The sequence below is a fragment of the Leptopilina boulardi genome, unplaced genomic scaffold (genome assembly GCF_019393585.1).
Source record: "Leptopilina boulardi isolate dan_hultmark-lab unplaced genomic scaffold, ZJU_Lbou_2.1 LbouV2_112, whole genome shotgun sequence".
Taxonomy (NCBI): Eukaryota; Metazoa; Arthropoda; class Insecta; order Hymenoptera; family Figitidae; genus Leptopilina; species Leptopilina boulardi.
In genome coordinates, this window is record NW_026137655.1 from 348,450 (window position 1) to 365,938 (window position 17,489).

General features: G+C 25.5%; 1 protein-coding gene and 1 long non-coding RNA gene across 5 annotated transcripts in view; one reads left to right on the plus strand and one right to left on the minus strand.

The window, feature by feature from the left end:
- LOC127280320 (neuronal acetylcholine receptor subunit alpha-7) overlaps positions 1-17,489 on the plus strand; it is a 219,334-nt gene that overhangs the window by 96,164 nt on the left and 105,681 nt on the right. For all 4 annotated transcript variants that reach the window (XM_051303252.1, XM_051303261.1, XM_051303236.1 and 1 more), the window contains exon 5: positions 3,849-3,958. In XM_051303252.1, coding sequence (XP_051159209.1) covers positions 3,849-3,958 — 110 coding nt within the window. The remainder of the gene's footprint in view (positions 1-3,848; positions 3,959-17,489) is intronic.
- Positions 1-17,489, minus strand: part of LOC127280436 (uncharacterized) — a 148,497-nt gene that overhangs the window by 14,698 nt on the left and 116,310 nt on the right. The gene's annotated exons all lie outside the window — the stretch shown is intronic.

The following is a 17,489-nucleotide window of genomic DNA, read 5'->3' on the forward strand; positions in this document are numbered from 1 at the left end:
AAAAATGAGGAATGTGTTTTTTTTCTGTAATAACAGATCTTTATAAAGCAAATAAAAAAAAATAGGACTAAAACACTTTTAATTCGAGAAGAAAAATAATTTTTTTTTTTATTCTTTCTTTTATTAGTATTTTTACTCTGGGGAAAAGATATATAAATAAATATTTAATTTATTTGTTTTAAATAAATTTTAATTTTAGTTCACGGAAAAAAATCTTCATCTGAAACAGCGATAAATTTTACTGGAACACCGATATATTTTACTAAAATAGCGAAAGTTTTTGCTATTCTAGAGAAACATATCGCTGTTTTGGATAAAGATTTTTTTTCGTGTTAAATAAAAATTTTATTTACGCTTAATAAAATTTTATTTGTGCTAAACAAATTTTTTTTTATTTAAAACAAAGATTTTTTTATATTCTGAGACAAATTAATTTTTATTTTGCTTCAAATAAATTTTATATATACGCCAATAAAATATTTCTCTGAATGTTGAATTCTTGTTTAGAGATGGATAATGGTATAAAAAAAAATTTTTTTCCTCTTAATATGAGATTACAGTAAAATTTAATTATTTTTAAAACATGAAAAGAATTTACTTTTTTTTTTTTTGGTTTTGCAAACAACACTAAATGTTGATATGGTAAATGTTAAATTTAGTTTCAAGATAAACACATCTAAAGTGTATATGCATAGGTTGAAATTACTGCCAATCCGTTTAATTTTGAGGCCACCATAATCTCATCTAACTTAATCTATCCGTGCTATCTAAACCCTTCTAGGCTTGAGGTGCATAACTGGATAATTCAGAGTAGATCAACAAACTCATTGTCAGCATCTCTTGAGTAAATTTTCTTAACTTTGTAAATAACAAATTTTTCGGAGAAATATAGAAAATAATTTTTTAAAAAATTTTTTTTATTTAGAAATTAAATAATTTTTTCTATTTTTATTTTTCTGAGTCAGGAGCATATGTTGAGATTAATATATATATATGATTTCCTAAGCCAAAATCTTATGGCTGCTTGAAACACCGCTAATATGCGAATTACGTGGTTAAGGAAGATCGTCGAACATCTGCGGTTATAACCAAAAGCATGAGACCTCAAACCTGTTAAGTAACTCAATCAGATTCTGGAGGTCACATCCAAATATCGTCCAGTTAGTTCTAGAAGGTAGTAAACCGAATTCGGTTTAATTACTTGATGTCTCCACTCGAACTCAATGAATCTATACGGACTGTGTATGCTCTTGTGTACGTATATATAGTATAAGGTTAAATTGTGGAGAAGAAACAGATGCAGCGGCAGTTCATTTTATATCTAGGTTAGAGGATAATCATTCTATCAACAAGTGCACTTTTTTTAATATCATAACATTTGGGTTAAGATTTTTGTAATATTTCCAAAATCATATAAAAAATTTCACAATTTCAAAAATTTTTGTCGATTTTGGTCCATTGTAAATCGGATGCTGTTGGTCCTAGCAAAAAAAATAAAGAGAATAAATCTGTTTTGGTGTTTCCGAGACGATATTTCCAAAAAATTAGAAATTTTTTGTACACTTTGGTCCATTGTACCTGTACTGCCTACCAAAAAAAGGCCTCGTACATTTTTTTAGAGCACTATTTTAGGATAACTCTCCTACTATTCTCGAGATTTTATCTCGGGAATTTCGAATTTTTGAAGTTTTTTTTTCCATTTTGGTCCAGCCAAGCTCGGATGCTGTTAGGCCTATCGAAAATGCCACATACATTTTTTTAGAGAACTATTTTGGGATAAATCTTCTACTTTTCCCGAGATTTTATCTCGAAAATTTTGAATTTGAAAATTTTTTTTTTCAATTTTGGTCCATTGTAGCTCGGATGCTGTTAATCCTATAAAAAAGTTTTACACTCTCTAAATCTGAATCAGTCAAATTTCACTGATTCAGTTTTAGAGAGCATGAATTTTTTGTAGAGCATTATCTGAGTATAGCTCTCCAACTATTCTCAAGATTTTATCTCGTAATTTAAAATTTGAAAAATATTTCTCTACTTTGGTCAATTGTAGCTCGGATGCTGTTGGTCCTAACGAGAAACGCCCCATATATTTTTTTAGAGGACTATTTTGGGATAAATTTTCTACTATTCCCGAGATTTTATCTCGAAAATTTTGTATTTGAGAAAATTTTTTCCATTTTGGTCCATTGTAGCTCAGATGCTGTTAATTCTACCAAAAAGTTTTTCATTCATTTTTTGTACAGCACTATTTGAAAATAACTCTCCTACTGTTCTCAAGATTTTATCTCGTAAATTTAAAATTTGAAAAATATTTGTCCACTTTGGTCCATTATAGATCGGATGCTGTTAATCCTATTGGAAAATGCCTTATATATTTTTAATGGATCTACTATTTTAGGATAACTCTCCTACTATTTGCGAGATTTTATCTCGAAAATTTTGAATTTTTGAAATTTTATTTTCCACTTTGGTCCATTCTAGCTCGGATGCTGTTGGTCCTAACGAAAAACGCCCCATATATTTTTTTAGAGGACTATTTTGGAATAAATCTTCTACTATTCCCGAGATTTTATCTCGAAAATTTTGAATTTTTGATATTTTATTTTCCACTTTGGTCCATTGTAGCTCGGATGCTGTTGGTCCTAACGAAAAACGCCCCATATATTTTTTTAGACGACTATTTTGGGATAAATCTTCTACTATTCCCGAGATTTTATCTCGAAAATTTTGTATTTGAGAAAATTTTTTCCATTTTGGTCCATTGTAGCTCAGATGCTGTTAATTCTACCAAAAAGTTTTTCATACATTTTTTGTTGAGCACTATCTCTACTGTTCTCAAGATTTTATCTCGTAAATTTAAAATTTGAAAAATATTTGTCCACTTTGGTCCATCGTAGCTCGGATGCTGTTAATCCTAACGAAAAATGCCCCTTTTTTTGTAGAGAACTCTCTTGGAATACTTCCAGTTTAATTTCTGAGAGTTTATAGTAAAAATTTAAATATTTGAAATTTTTTCTCCACTTTGGTCCATTATAGCACGGATGCTGTTAGTTATTAAAAATTAAATGAAAAAAAAAAATGTAACTAAATTAACACCAGTAGTTTAAGTAAATTTTAGTCAGACAAGGTGACTTAAATTGGTGAATTTATTATTGATTTTACAAGATAGTACTTTTTTTTAATTATATACTATTCAACGTGATATATAAAGGAAACTTTTTCTGTCTGACATGGCTGTGCGCATCACTTAAGTAAAACAGCAAAGAGAATGAATAATCGATTATACGGTTTGTCTGTTAAGAATAAATAGAGGAGAGACATAAAATCTACGTTAAAAGGATTGAAAAAGTGGAAATTAAAATTTGCCATTTACTAAACATGGATAATAATAATTGTTTTTGAATTACTACTGTAATGTTGGTTTTTTTTACTCATTTTTAACAAATTGCAAAAATTATCTATACAATAGATTTTTTCATATTTTAATACTCTCGAAATTTGAATTAGTAAACATTTTAATTAATTTGAATGAACGACTATTTTTTGAATTTTGAATTAGTAAAATTTAACTAAGCAATGGTAAAGAAATTTTTTTTAACTATTGAATTAGTAAAATTTAACTAATTCAGTAGCAAAAAAGTAGGTAACTAATTCAAATTAGTTAAAATTTTTACTAATTCCAAATTTAGAGAATAAAATACCTGATTTTAAATTTATTGTAATTTTTTTTTTAACTTTTTTTTATTTACTGTAATTATAATTATTATTGTACAATTACTTTTTGGGTATAAAAGAAAGAAATTTTAAATATTTTCTAATTAATAAAAAATACTATCTTTTTATTTCAGGAATGGACAGATTACAATCTGCAATGGAACGAGTCAGAATATGGTGGAGTTAAGGGTCTTCGTATCACGCCCAACAAGTTGTGGAAACCTGACGTCCTCATGTACAACAGGTAACATTATCTTCTTGAGTAAATTTCCCACTGATTATATATATATAGATACTAGGAGATTCTAGTAAATTCAATAATCTAATATAAGTATCTCTTACTTAACTAATGAATTTTGAGAGAGAAAATCAAAACAGTGATGTACGTTAAGTATAAAATTATTTCTTTTTAATTTAACAAAAGAATTTAATTTCTAAATTTTTGTTATTTTTAATAATTTATAATTTATAATAACAAAATAATTTATAATAATATGTTTGTCATGAAATAATAATCTTTACGTACATCATTGTAACAATAAACGTGATAAATATATTTAAATACAAATTCTTATTTAATAAATCAAAAACATATTTTTGACAAAAAAAAAAAAAAAAAATTCCTAAAACAATAAATCTTAGAAATATAAATAAAATTTAAATTTAAATAATCTATGCGATTATAAATAAAAAAATATATATATACCGTGTTTTATATTACTCAGTTACAGCGAACCAAATTGGACGTAGTTGATTTATTTTTTTTTTACTCTTGTTTATTAGTAATAATATAGGATATATATTTTAAATTAAACCGGTAGCGTTCTTTTTAGTAAGTTTTTCAATTACAGGATATTTACCAACGTTGCCTTATATATATAATCGGGTTTGTTTGAACGAAACTTTTTTAAAGTATACATATATAGATATATAAAAAAAAAGTCGACTAATCTAATTTAACAGACATATTTTATGGTTAACAAAGATATATTTTAGAAGAGAATGTGTTTCTATTTATCTTAAAGGTAGAAATTAGATTATTAATTTTTTATTTTCGTAGAGTAGAATTTTTGTATTTTTTTTTTTTGCTTCGAACCTCTTTTTCCCAGTTTATAATTTTTTTTCATTACATTTTCTTTTTGAAAAAAAAAGGTATACAAGTTAACCGTAAAATATAGATAGAAATTGATTAGTAAAAAAACAAAAATTGAGGGAAAGGTGAAAAAAAAATTTGAAATGTAAATAGAGGATGATCGATGAAATCGCATGAAAAAACGGGATAGTGTTTATAGAATTTAGAATGTTTCAGAAATCATCGGCAAGAGAAAAGAAAGCTGCTGCTCGAACGATAATGGATAGCAGATTTTATTCGCTAAAAAAAAAAAGAAAAAAAAAAAAATTATAATAATAATAAACGCAAGTAAAACGCGCGTTCGAGTGCAGTAAGATTGAAATATTAGGACTGCGTAGTTTTTAATTTAATTTAATTTTTTTTTGAAATTTATAATATTTAATATAACAAAGCGAAGGGTATGTAATTTTGTTTTCCTCCCTCCCACCCCCCCAGTGTTGCTTCGCATCTTATTATATATATATAATATAAGTATCAAAGTATATCGAGAACCCCTTATTGATTTGCATGTCTTAATTATTTGATTCCATGCTAGAAGTATTAATAAGCAGAATATATAATTTTCCTTTATATCTTAATATATTATATATTATATATACTCGTATTATTATAATAAGTACCTACATTTTCTACTTGTAAATATACTTATACTCCTACGAATATTAATTCCCCGATTATATATAGTAGCTATATATATATATATTTATTACTTTTATACTCTTTACGAGTCGCTCAGTTTTATTTTTTTTTCGCGCTATTTTTTTTTTTTTTAAATACTTGAAAATATCGTGTAGTATTGGTGAAAAAAAAAAAGAGTTGCTGCTGCTCTCAACGAGTTTACCGAAACTCTGTATAAGAGCTCTTCAACTGGTCGACTCGTTTCGAACGCACATTTTGTACAAAGTAGGGAAAAATATTTATATATTTAATACGCGATTAGCGAACCACTATATTATTATCAATCACGTTTTCATTTGTCCCGGTTTATTCGAAAGTAATGTCGTTTTTTTTTTAAACGATTAAAATTTTTTATTTGTTTTTTTTTTTTTTGATAATTCACAGTTAATTTAGAAATATGGAATTGGTACCAAAAGTATACGAAAAGTATTAAATTAATACCAAATTATACCAAACCAAATTGATAGCAAATTTGTATCAAAAGTATCAAGTTGATACCAAATTGGTACCAAAAGTACCAAATTAGTACCAAAAGTATCAAATTAATACATAAAGTACTAATTGATACCAAACGTATTAAATTGCTACATGAAGTACTAAATTGGTACCAAAAGTATACCATAAGTGCCAAATTGGTACCAAAAGTATACCAAACGTATTAAATGGCTACAAGTACTAAATTGGTACCAACAGTATACCAAAAATACCAAATTGGTACCAAAAGTATACCAAACGTATTAAATTGCTCCAAGTACTAAATTGGTACCAAAAGTATACCAAAAATACCAAATTGGTACCAAAATTTTTACCAAACGTATTAAATTGCTACAATTACTAAATTGGTACCAAAAGTATACCAAAAATACCAAATTGGTACCAAAAGTATACCAAACGTATTAAATTGCTACAAGTACTAAATTGGTACCAAAAGTATACCAAAAATACCAAATTGGTACCAAAAGTATACCAAACGTATTAAATTGCAACATAAAGTATTAAATTGGTACCAAATTCGTATCCAAAAAATCAAATTAACACCAAAAGTATCAAATGGACATAAAAATTTGTAAAAATTTGATAATTTTAGTATAAATTTGATATTTTGAAGTTAATTGTGAAATTGACGTGTTTTCTTTTTTTTTTTAATTTCGGAGCGCTTTGAGAAACACAAAGTGAATTTAAGAAATTCTTTTTCAGCTCGCTAATCATTTCTGTTGAATTCCTACGCATCATTAACACCCCTTTTGATTATAAACTTATTTTTTTATCTCTCTTTCTCTCGTTTTTTTTTTTTAGGTATCCCAAGAATCCAAACCTTGTAGATTAACTAGTTTATAGTTACTAAAATAAACATTAATAATAATCTTGGATGACTGTGGCGGAGTGTGTGTGTGTTAAAAAGCGCGCTCTCTCTGTCCAGGTAATCCACATAATAATTGTACATCCATGCTCGCTTTTCAAACTGGTTTCACATCGATCGTATAATATCTATATATATATATATATATATTGTTGCTCTGTATTCGCGAACGTATCATTTCGCGATAACCGATACAAAATGTATCTATATATATATATACATATGCCAGCGTTAAATGTACATTCGTCAAACCTAGAAAATGGTCCCTAGAATAAAAAAAAAAAAACAAAAAAATACTGAGCAAATCCTCGAGTCTTTATGCTGACACTAATATTTTCTAGTTTTTTCTTTTTTTTTGTATATTTTATTATTTATTTAAATATATATGTATTTTTTATTTCTGTTTTTTAAAAATAGAATGCTTGTAATTCTATTTTTAAATGAAAGCATATTCTTCAATTGAGAATAATATTTTTATATAGTATTTTGAGAAAAAAATGCCAGTTTAATTCTTTCGATGAGAAAGTAGAGAAATATCGATTTAGAAGATAGGTTTTTTTTTTTTTTTCTCTGCATTCAAACTGAGTGCGAGTCATCTCCAGAGACATTCTAGTTAATTAAGTTATTAAGAAATTACTGTTTATTCAATACTGTTGTATTGCTGCATCCTGAAAATGATTTTTTAAAAAAAAAGCCTTGCATATTTATAAAGGTTTTTTTAAATACATTTTTCCATCTAATTATAATGAAATATTATTTTATAATACTTTTTTTTCTGGGTTTTTTTTTTGTATTTTTCCCTAATGGTACTTTGATTTTTTCAAATTTAACTGATTAAAAAAATATTACTATTATTATTATCATATAAGAAAGAAAGGAAAAAAAAGTCTTCTCTCTTTCTTTTGTCTTGTTTCTCTTTCAAAAATTTTTTCTCGAATATTTTTCTCAAGAATATCAACATATTCTGTCGCTTTCTTTATCTTAAAATACAAATTTCTTTTTTCTCCTCTACAGCTAAAATTTTCACTATAATACAGATATTTTATTTTCATTACTTATTCTCACATATTTTTTATTTTATCCCCCCCCTTTTTTAAAATATATTTTCTATTATTACTCTTGTAAAATTAATATTGGTATATTTACGTTCAGAAAATTTAATTCCTTTTCCTTATTTTTCCTCGATTATAATTTTTTCAAAAAGAATTATCAAATCGGTTTCTAATTTATTGTCCATCATTATGATAAATTTAGAGAAAAAAAAAAAAAAAAATTTCCCCACGGACACAAATAAATAGTTAATTGTATTAAATAAATATTTATATTTGTTTTGAAATAATTTTTTGTATTAAATAATTTTTAATTGCGCTATGTAAAATTTTTTTTATTTAAAACAAAAACTTATTGGTCTCTAAGGCAAATATATTATTTATTCGATTCAAATAAACTTTACTTGTCTCAAATAAATGAAAATAAAAAAAATAAATGTTAGGATCATTAGAAAAAAAAAAAATTAAAAACAAACTATACAGCATTTTTGAATATTTAAATAATTTTCTCCTTTGATAAATTTACGAAAATTTAAAAAAAATCGTATTTTATATTAAAAAAAAAAAGGAATGCCACATGTAAGATTAAAATTTTTTTTCTTTTTCTTTTTTTTTTTTGATAACTTATAAATCACGATATCGGATATTGTAAAAGGAATAAAGAGAGAACATTGAGCTTAAAGTTGAGCGAGACTGCGAGTTCGATTAAGTTCGACTCATAAGCCCTCTTGAATCGCGCGCTCGAGATTTAATTGGAATTATAGCCAATTTAATGCCAGTTCCAGTCGAGTGAGTTCTCGGCTGATTCGATACCGATGGAAATGAGAGGGGCACACATGTGATGTGTCGTGACATAAATGAAGACGATAATATAGTATCAAAAAAAAAAAAAAAAAAAAATAGGATAAAATTGAGACTCTCGAATAAAGTTAGACTTGCTACGCTTTCTAAAAACCTGAAAAAGTCAGGAAATTTTGCTTGCTGGGCAAAAAAAAAATTGTGTCTAAAAATTTAATATTATATAAAAAAAAAGATTATATAATTATAAATTATATTATATCCCTATCAAAAATTTCCGGAGTTTACTACTGGCGTGGTACTGGTACCAGTATCGCGCCAATACTGTGCCAGTAGTCAATTTTTTATAAGGATTATATTATATATTATATATTATATATTATATATTATATATTATATATTATATATTATATATTATATATTATATATTATATATTATATAATCGAAATTTTTTTTCTTAAATTGAAGAAAATTTTACTCAGGGCAAAGAGAAATGGCATAATATATAAAGTTGAAGAGAAAGACAAAGAGAAGTTTTTGAACTGTATCAAGGGAGAGGAAAATTACTCAACAGAATCATCTATAACTAAACTGACCAAGTTGGCTAGCTAAAGACTAACGCGAGGTCCACACGATTCTCGAGAATTTCAACTGAAACTGCACACGCGGCTGACGTTGTAAAGTGCACGAGATCGTACCAATTAATTAAAGTCTCGTCGAGAAATTTCCTCCTTGGACTCTCTCCCTTTCTCTCTGTGTAAAAGAGAGAGAGGGAGAGAGAGAGAGAGAGAACTAAGTACAATGATCCAACAAACTCTTGAAATTCCCAAGATAGTCCTTACATTCCAACTTCGGTTCAGGGTTACGTGCTTTCAAACTGTTTTGCGGGGAAATAAGTTCATTGATAATAAATTATGTTCAATTATTATTAAAAAAAAAAAAAAAAAAAGTTATATATACCATTTTTTCCAAACGCATTAAAATATTTACCAAAGAGAATTCATTAATTGGTGATTGGAAATAATAAATAATAATAAAAAAAAAAAAATGGAGAATAAGACAAATGATTTTTTTCTGAAAAAGAGAAATTAGTTTTCAGTAGTGTAAGTCTGTTTTAGTCAGACGCAATTAATTAAATCAATTTTAGTAGTACAAGTCAGTTTTGGCGAGAAATTTAGTTTTCAGTAGTAAAATTAAGGTTAGGCCAGACAAAAATTAATAAAAACTAGATATTTAGTTTTCAGTAGTACAAATCACTTTTAGTCAGACACAACTTAATAAAAACTAGAAATTTAATTTTTAGTGGTACTAGTCAGTTTACAGTAATTCAGTTTTCAGTAGTACAAGTTGGGTTTAGTTAGACAAAAGGTAATAAATACTAGAAGTTCAGTTTTCAGTAGTACAAGTCAGTTTTAGTCAGGCAGAACTTAATAAATACTAAAAGTTCAGTTTTCAGTAGTACAAGTAAATGGGTGTCAGAGAGAATATAAAAAATAACTGAAATTCAGTTTTCAGTAGTATAATTCAATTTTAATCAGACACAACTTAATAAAAACTAGAAATTTAATTTTTAGTGGTACTAGTCAGTTTACAGTAATTCAGTTTTCAGTAGTACAAGTTGGGTTTAGTTAGACAAAAGGTAATAAATACTAGAAGTTCAGTTTTCAGTAGTACAAGTCAGTTTTAGTCAGGCAGAACTTAATAAATACTAAAAGTTCAGTTTTCAGTAGTACAAGTAAATGGGTGTCAGAGAGAATATAAAAAATAACTGAAATTCAGTTTTCAGTAGTATAATTCAATTTTAATCAGACACAACTTAATAAAAACTAGAAATTTAATTTTTAGTGGTACTAGTCAGTTTACAATAATTTAGTTTTCAGTAGTACAAGTTGGGTTTAGTTAGACAGAAGGTAATAAATAGTTCAGTTTTCAGTAGTACAAGTCAGTTTTAGTCAGGCAGAAAGTAGTAAAAAGAAAAAATTTAGTTTTCAGTAGTACAATTTACTTTCAGTCAGACAATGTACTACATTTAAGTAAATAAATTTTTTAGTAGTATAAGTAAGTTTCAGTCAGACAAGGCGCAAAAAAATAGTTTGCAGTAGTACAAGTCAATATCAGTCAGACAAAACGAATTAAATTCTGGTAAACAAGATTTCAATGGTACCAATTAGTTTGAGTCAGACAGATTGTACTTACATTTTAATAATTGAAATTTTTAACAATTACTTTTCACATATCAAAATTATTACCATTAATTTTAATATTTATAAATAAAAATATAAACAATTGTTATTCCAATTTATAAATTAAATTCACTGTACAATATTTTGTAGTAAAACTTTTTTTTATACGATAATTAAAAATAAATGTAGAAAATATTTGATAAGCAGGTCTAAATTAACTTGTCAGTTCTTTTTCGCCTGTCGATATTGACTGATTTTGTTTTAATTTATTCAATATTTGTACTTTGTAGAGTAATACAATATTTGCAAATGACATTGAAATACATTAAAAAAAATCCTGGAAAATCTAATTTACACAATAAATTTGTTTTCAAAAAATAGAGAAAGAAATGTAAGAAAATGGAAAATTTTTTAAAATGCTGTAGTTTGTTCTTAATTTTTCACAAAAAAAAATAGCTGCACCAAAATATTTTTAATTGAAAAAAACTATTTTTTTTTTTTTGAAAACCACACTATAATAATAAAATCAATATATAGTTAATTAGTTTGTTAAATTAGCGGTTATTCCCTGTGTCCATATAGTACAAACGTATTACACGCAATCACATGATTTGCCGTATTTCATCATTTATGATTTGATCACTCAACCTGTTGCAAGGCGACATATTCCATAGCTATATATATATATATGGCTATATGTGAAAATTAGTATAATGGAGATATATATATATATATATATGTGAGAATGTCTCGCCAAAGGCTTCAAAGTTGAACAGATTTTCCTCTTGATTATATTCAACACCTCTCTCTCTCTCTCCTCTTTTTCCTATCTTTGGCACAAATATCTCCTTCTTTCTCACAACTATTTTTCTTGGGTCATCAAAAAAGATCCATCATATATTGTTGTGAATATCCTTTTATTCTGCTTCAAAAGAAATGTGCATTCAACTTTCAGCATATCGCGAGGGTTTTTATTTTTTTTTTTATTATTATTATTATTATTATTATACCGATATACTTCAATATATACATATACATAGCTAGGGATCATAATAATGTTACAAAATGGTTTTGAATTTCTATACAAGACATCGTAAAAGCTCTGCAGCCTCATAAAATACAGTTTTTGGTGCAGCAATGTATAAAATTGTATATATATATATACTTTCCTTAATTTTCTAAATCCCTTTTTCCACTTATTCATTTCTCCATTCTTATTATTATTATTATTATTATTATTATTATTATTATTATTATTATTATTATTGTTGTATACACTGAGAAAAAAAATTTAGTTTTTGCAACAAAATTGTTTAATTAGGCAATTTTGGTTCTTGTAACCAAATTTTGGTTGGCTTAAACAAAGTTGTAACCAAACATTTGGTTAGGCCAACAAAACTATTTGGTTGGACATTTTTAAATTCCAACCAAATTTTTTGGTTGACTCAAACAAATAGTTTGGTTGCTTAAATACCAACAAAATTTTTTTGTTGGCCCAACCAAATTTTGGTGTTGACCTAAACTAAACATTTTTCTCAGTGTATAAAATTACATATATACAGACATAATATTCAAACTGTAAAGAGCTTTTTATAATTTTCTCATTTCCCCTCGTTTTTCGTTCATTTTACGATAATAAAATTTAATTTCAATTAACAGGCCGAGTATAATAACCAAAGGAAATAAAATTAACTGGGGGGATAAATTAAAGAGAAAGATCAAAATTAACAGAGGGATGAAATTAATTGTTAATAGTATCAAATTACTTTGGTTTTTATAGTGTTGATTCTGTTTTTTTTTTCTTTTTTTTTTTTGCTGTCTTCTTCGGAAGAAGTAATTATCAAATTGTCTCTATTTTATGTTTGAAAAGAAATTCTGAACGTAAATTCTTTTTTTACATCTTTTTTTTAAAAGCTAATAAAATTACAAATAAATAATTATTTGTTGGAAATAAATTTTTTTTCAAACAAATAAATAATTATTTGATAAAAATAAAAAATTATTAGATACAAATAAATATTTATTTGACAATAAATAGTCACTTGACTATTATCAAATAAGCAATTATTTAAATCGAATTTTTTTTTTTTTTGAAAGTGTATTATACACTGAAAAAAAATCAAATACCGGTGTATTTGGTTATTATCAAATAAATATTTACTTGAATCAAATATTTCTTATTTGAATCAAATAAATGATATTTGCTTCAAATACTGAAATATTTGATTCAAGTAAATATTTATTTGATAATAACCAAATACACCGATATTTGAATCAAATAAATTTTTTTTTTTTCAGTGTACTCTTTTTTTTTCGTTCTTTTCGAGATTTTTTCCCTTCCTCGTTCGTAATAAAAATACCATATAGTCAGTGAATCGAGGTTTATTGCTTAGTACGTGGAGAGAGTTTCGAGTTCAATGGCAATAAATGAAACAAGGCTTTTAATTTACGAGCAATCTCTTTTGTCCTTTCGATTGCGATGCGATCACAGTTTAAAGCGAGCATGGCTTAATAACTATGTAAATAATTAATTAAGAAACGACGTCAGGCCACCCCGTTACTGCGGGCTACCTCTGTACTGAGCTCGGTACCCGCTTTCAAAATTCTCTCTCCTTTCAAAAAAAAAACAAATTTCTTCTAATAAAAATTTTTTTTTTTGTAAAAACAAATTTTTTTAATTAATTAAAAATTTTTGAAAATTTAGTTTCTTTTTCAATTTATTTTTTTTGGACTTGAATTATTATGAAAAAAAAAAGATTGACGAAAATTTTTGAAATTAAATGAAAACTTATAAACACATATTGGAAATAGTTTTTGAGAAAAGACTGTGGTTGAGGAATGCAATCTCAATTCACTAAGATTCACGTTAAATTTCCAAGTTTCAAAGACTATTGTTTGATGAGAAGTTTTCGAAACAAAGGATAGAGGATGAAGATGAAGACGAAGAAGAAGATGAAGAAGAAGAAGAAGAAAGTGAGAGAGAAAGGAGAGATGTTGATCACAATAAGGGGGAAATAATAGGGGGAAGCGGGTTTCGTGGCTCAGTGGATGAAACCGTAACCGCCAGACTCTAAACAAAGAGCTAATTAAATCAAAAACTTTTTATAATGAAACTCTAATTATAATAATCTAATATCACCCTAAAATCCATAAATATAATGTCCTTTTTTTGAAAAATTCGCGATTAGGCGCGAAACGCGTTTATTTATCGGATTTTTTACCTTGATTATTATTATTATTACTACTATTATTTTTATTATTATTATTATAATTATATATGGGACGTATCATCAGGATAAAAATATTAATATATGTATATATTATCCTATTCAAAAATTCAAGCACTCGTGGCAACGTTAGGCAGGAATTTAGGCTTTTAGGAATAACATGCGAAAAAAAAATAGCAACAACTTTTAGTTAAAATAAATTTAAATTTCACAAAAAAAAAAGGTTGGAAATATGCTTCGCTAGATATAGAATATATGATTTAAAAAAAAAAATCAGTAGGTCAAATGAAAATAGGTCTTTAAGTATTTCAAGTACTTTCATTGAAAAAAGTTTTTCATGAATATTCTTCATAAAGATTTAACAACTTTAATGAAACATGAATTTTTTATGAGAAAACTTGGTATAAATTATGAAGGAATTGTTTTGAAAAATTGTTAAAATTTTTTGTTTATAGTTTTTTCAAAAAAAAAAAAAAAATTTCTTTAATGTACCTATCTACTGAACACAGATGTTTTTTTTTTTTTTTTTTTTTTTTTTTTTTAAAGATTTATTTGCAAAATACAGAAAGTAGTTTTTTTTTTTTTTTTATTATTTTACATGACTGGAAGGACGATCTAGAACAGCTAAAATTGTTTTTCGATAAAACGGGGATTAATTCTTATGAGTTATGAGTCTCGGGAAAGTTTGCGAGTACTCCATTAGTGTATGTGGAGGGGGAAATGCAAAAGTTTGTCGAGTTTATATGACGCGGGAATGAAAATTTCAAATTCTACTTTGACGTCGCGAGATTTCAAGCCATATATAATATGTGTTCTTTCGTGCATGATTATTCACGTTACGGCAATTATAATTGCACATTTGTCAAAGGAGGGCAATTTAATTTTTTAGAACACTTTTCCAAGTTTTAAGCCGATTAAATATAAACTTAGAACAAAAAAAAAAAAAAAAGTGTTTAAGACAGTAGAAAAAAAGTATTTCAAAATAGAAAATTTTTGACACTGAAAATATTTTTAAAGAAACAATCAATAATTGTTACCATGAACTTTCTTTTTTCTAAAAAAAATTTTTTTTTCTTTCTAAATTAAGGATTGTAAAAATAGTTTTGATTTAATTGAAAAGTAATAATTCTATTTTTTTTCTCTCTAAATTAAAAATTGTTAAAATAATCATGGAAATTAATTTTTAGACTTGATAAAATTTTTACATAAGTTAAAGGTTGTCTTTGATTTGACATTTAATTTCTTCTATATATTTGAAAATGGATAAATTTAGTAAATATAAAAATAAATTTTTACAATCACTAAAAGTAACTTTGTTTTCAAAATCAATTTATAAAATAAAGTAATAAAGATTTAAAAAAAATTTTATTTCGCGAGAAAAAAAAATTCGTACAATTAGAAACTTGTTTCTCTTTTAAAATTATATAAAAGGCAAATATTGTTCTTAAAGTGTTGTACAATTGAAATTCAAGGAACTGTAATAATTACTCAAGAAGACTTTTTGAAAAAAAAAAAAAATGAACCATTTTTCTTTTGGTATGTTGTCAAACAAAAGGGGGTATTTCTTTGAATCACTTGTTGAGTGAGTAGGATAGCACCAGAAAATGTAGCCCACTTAAAAACAGAATTTATCCAAAAGTATGGAAACAATGGCACTGTGCATCGGCATTGTTCGTACGGAACAATCAACACAAGCGTTTCTTACAATTCATGAATTGCACGAACTGGTGCCCCTCCTTATAAAAATAAAAAAAAAAAAAAAAAGAAAAGAAAATAGACAAAATATTACAAACATTTTAATAAAATTTTATTTAGTATTCATTGAAAAAATTTCGAAAAAAAAATTTTTTTTATTGAAATATTGAATATTAATAAAGAAAAAACTAAATTTTAAATATTTTTTTAAAATAAAATACATGTGGAAAAAAGTGTTGTAAAAATGGGAGCAAGTTGATCTCTTTTAGAAACAATGTCTCGTTAAAAAGAATTGCCAAGTTACCCTCAAGGACTGCATTACTTATTTAGTTAGCCTGAAGGACCGCAAATGTCACAGTCTCAAGTACTGAATTTAATGAAACTGTTGCACTTTTTTCCTTTTGTTGTACAATAGTATTTTTTTGAAAATTTCCAAGTCTTTGAATAAGACGATTTATAGAATATAAAAAAGAAAAAAGTTACTCGAAAATATTTACAATATATTTTTAAAGTATAAAAATTACTTATTTATTTTTATCGCAAATTATTAATTTTTTTTTTTACAAATTTATTCGATTTTTTTTCTCTCTCTCTCTCTTTTTAATAAATGTCTACTTAGTGTGACGTAATCCTCTTAGAAATTATGTCATATAACTATAAACCAGTTGAAATGATTTTAAGACACTTTAGAGAAAGAAAAAGTTGGTGATTCTTTTTTTATGATTCAAAAAAAAAAAAGAAGAGGAGTTAAAAACTTTTAGAAAATTTAGGTTAATATAGGTATAAATAATGAACGATGAATCCATTATTATTATATAATACTCGTACAGATTGATATTTATTGTTTAATGAGAGAGAGAGAACATATTTTGAATATTTAACGAGATGCATTGAGATCATATCCATTGAAAATTACAAAACCTTTATTATAATTCATCATATATATGTGCAACAAAAGGATATGTGCAAAATGATACTTATCAAATTCAAATTCATCAATAAATTGTATAATCACTATTTTTATTAACATATTGATATAATTTGATAATTTCCACTGATAATTATATTTTACAATTTGATAATAATTTTTTTCACTAAACTATTTTTTTTAAAGATACATCGATTTATTTTATTACAAAGTTTTATAATTACTGATTTTTATTTCTTTATTTTTTTATTTATAATTGATAATACTGATAATAATTATCATTATATATTGTTAATTATTTATCGAAATTTATTTATACCAACTATATTCTATATCGAGCTAGCAAATATATTTTCCAACCTATAATAATAATCGCACATAGAATTCAATTTGAAAATTTTAATTGACACTTTATATCTCTCTTCTAATGATCTTTTAATTTAACACTGATTTTTATTTCTTAATTATTAATATATATATATATAAGCGATTTAAAAAAAGAAAATTTATTCTAATTCGTTCGATTAAAATAAAAGAAGAAAATTTAAACAAAATTTTCAATTAATTCATTTAAACGATACAATGTATATAAATAAATTTTTTGTAAATAATTTAATTTATTATCGATAAATATTTTGCTAAATAATTATTTCTAAACGATATACGCTAATATAATACACGTAAAAAAAAATATATATATATATACAATAATATCGCATATATT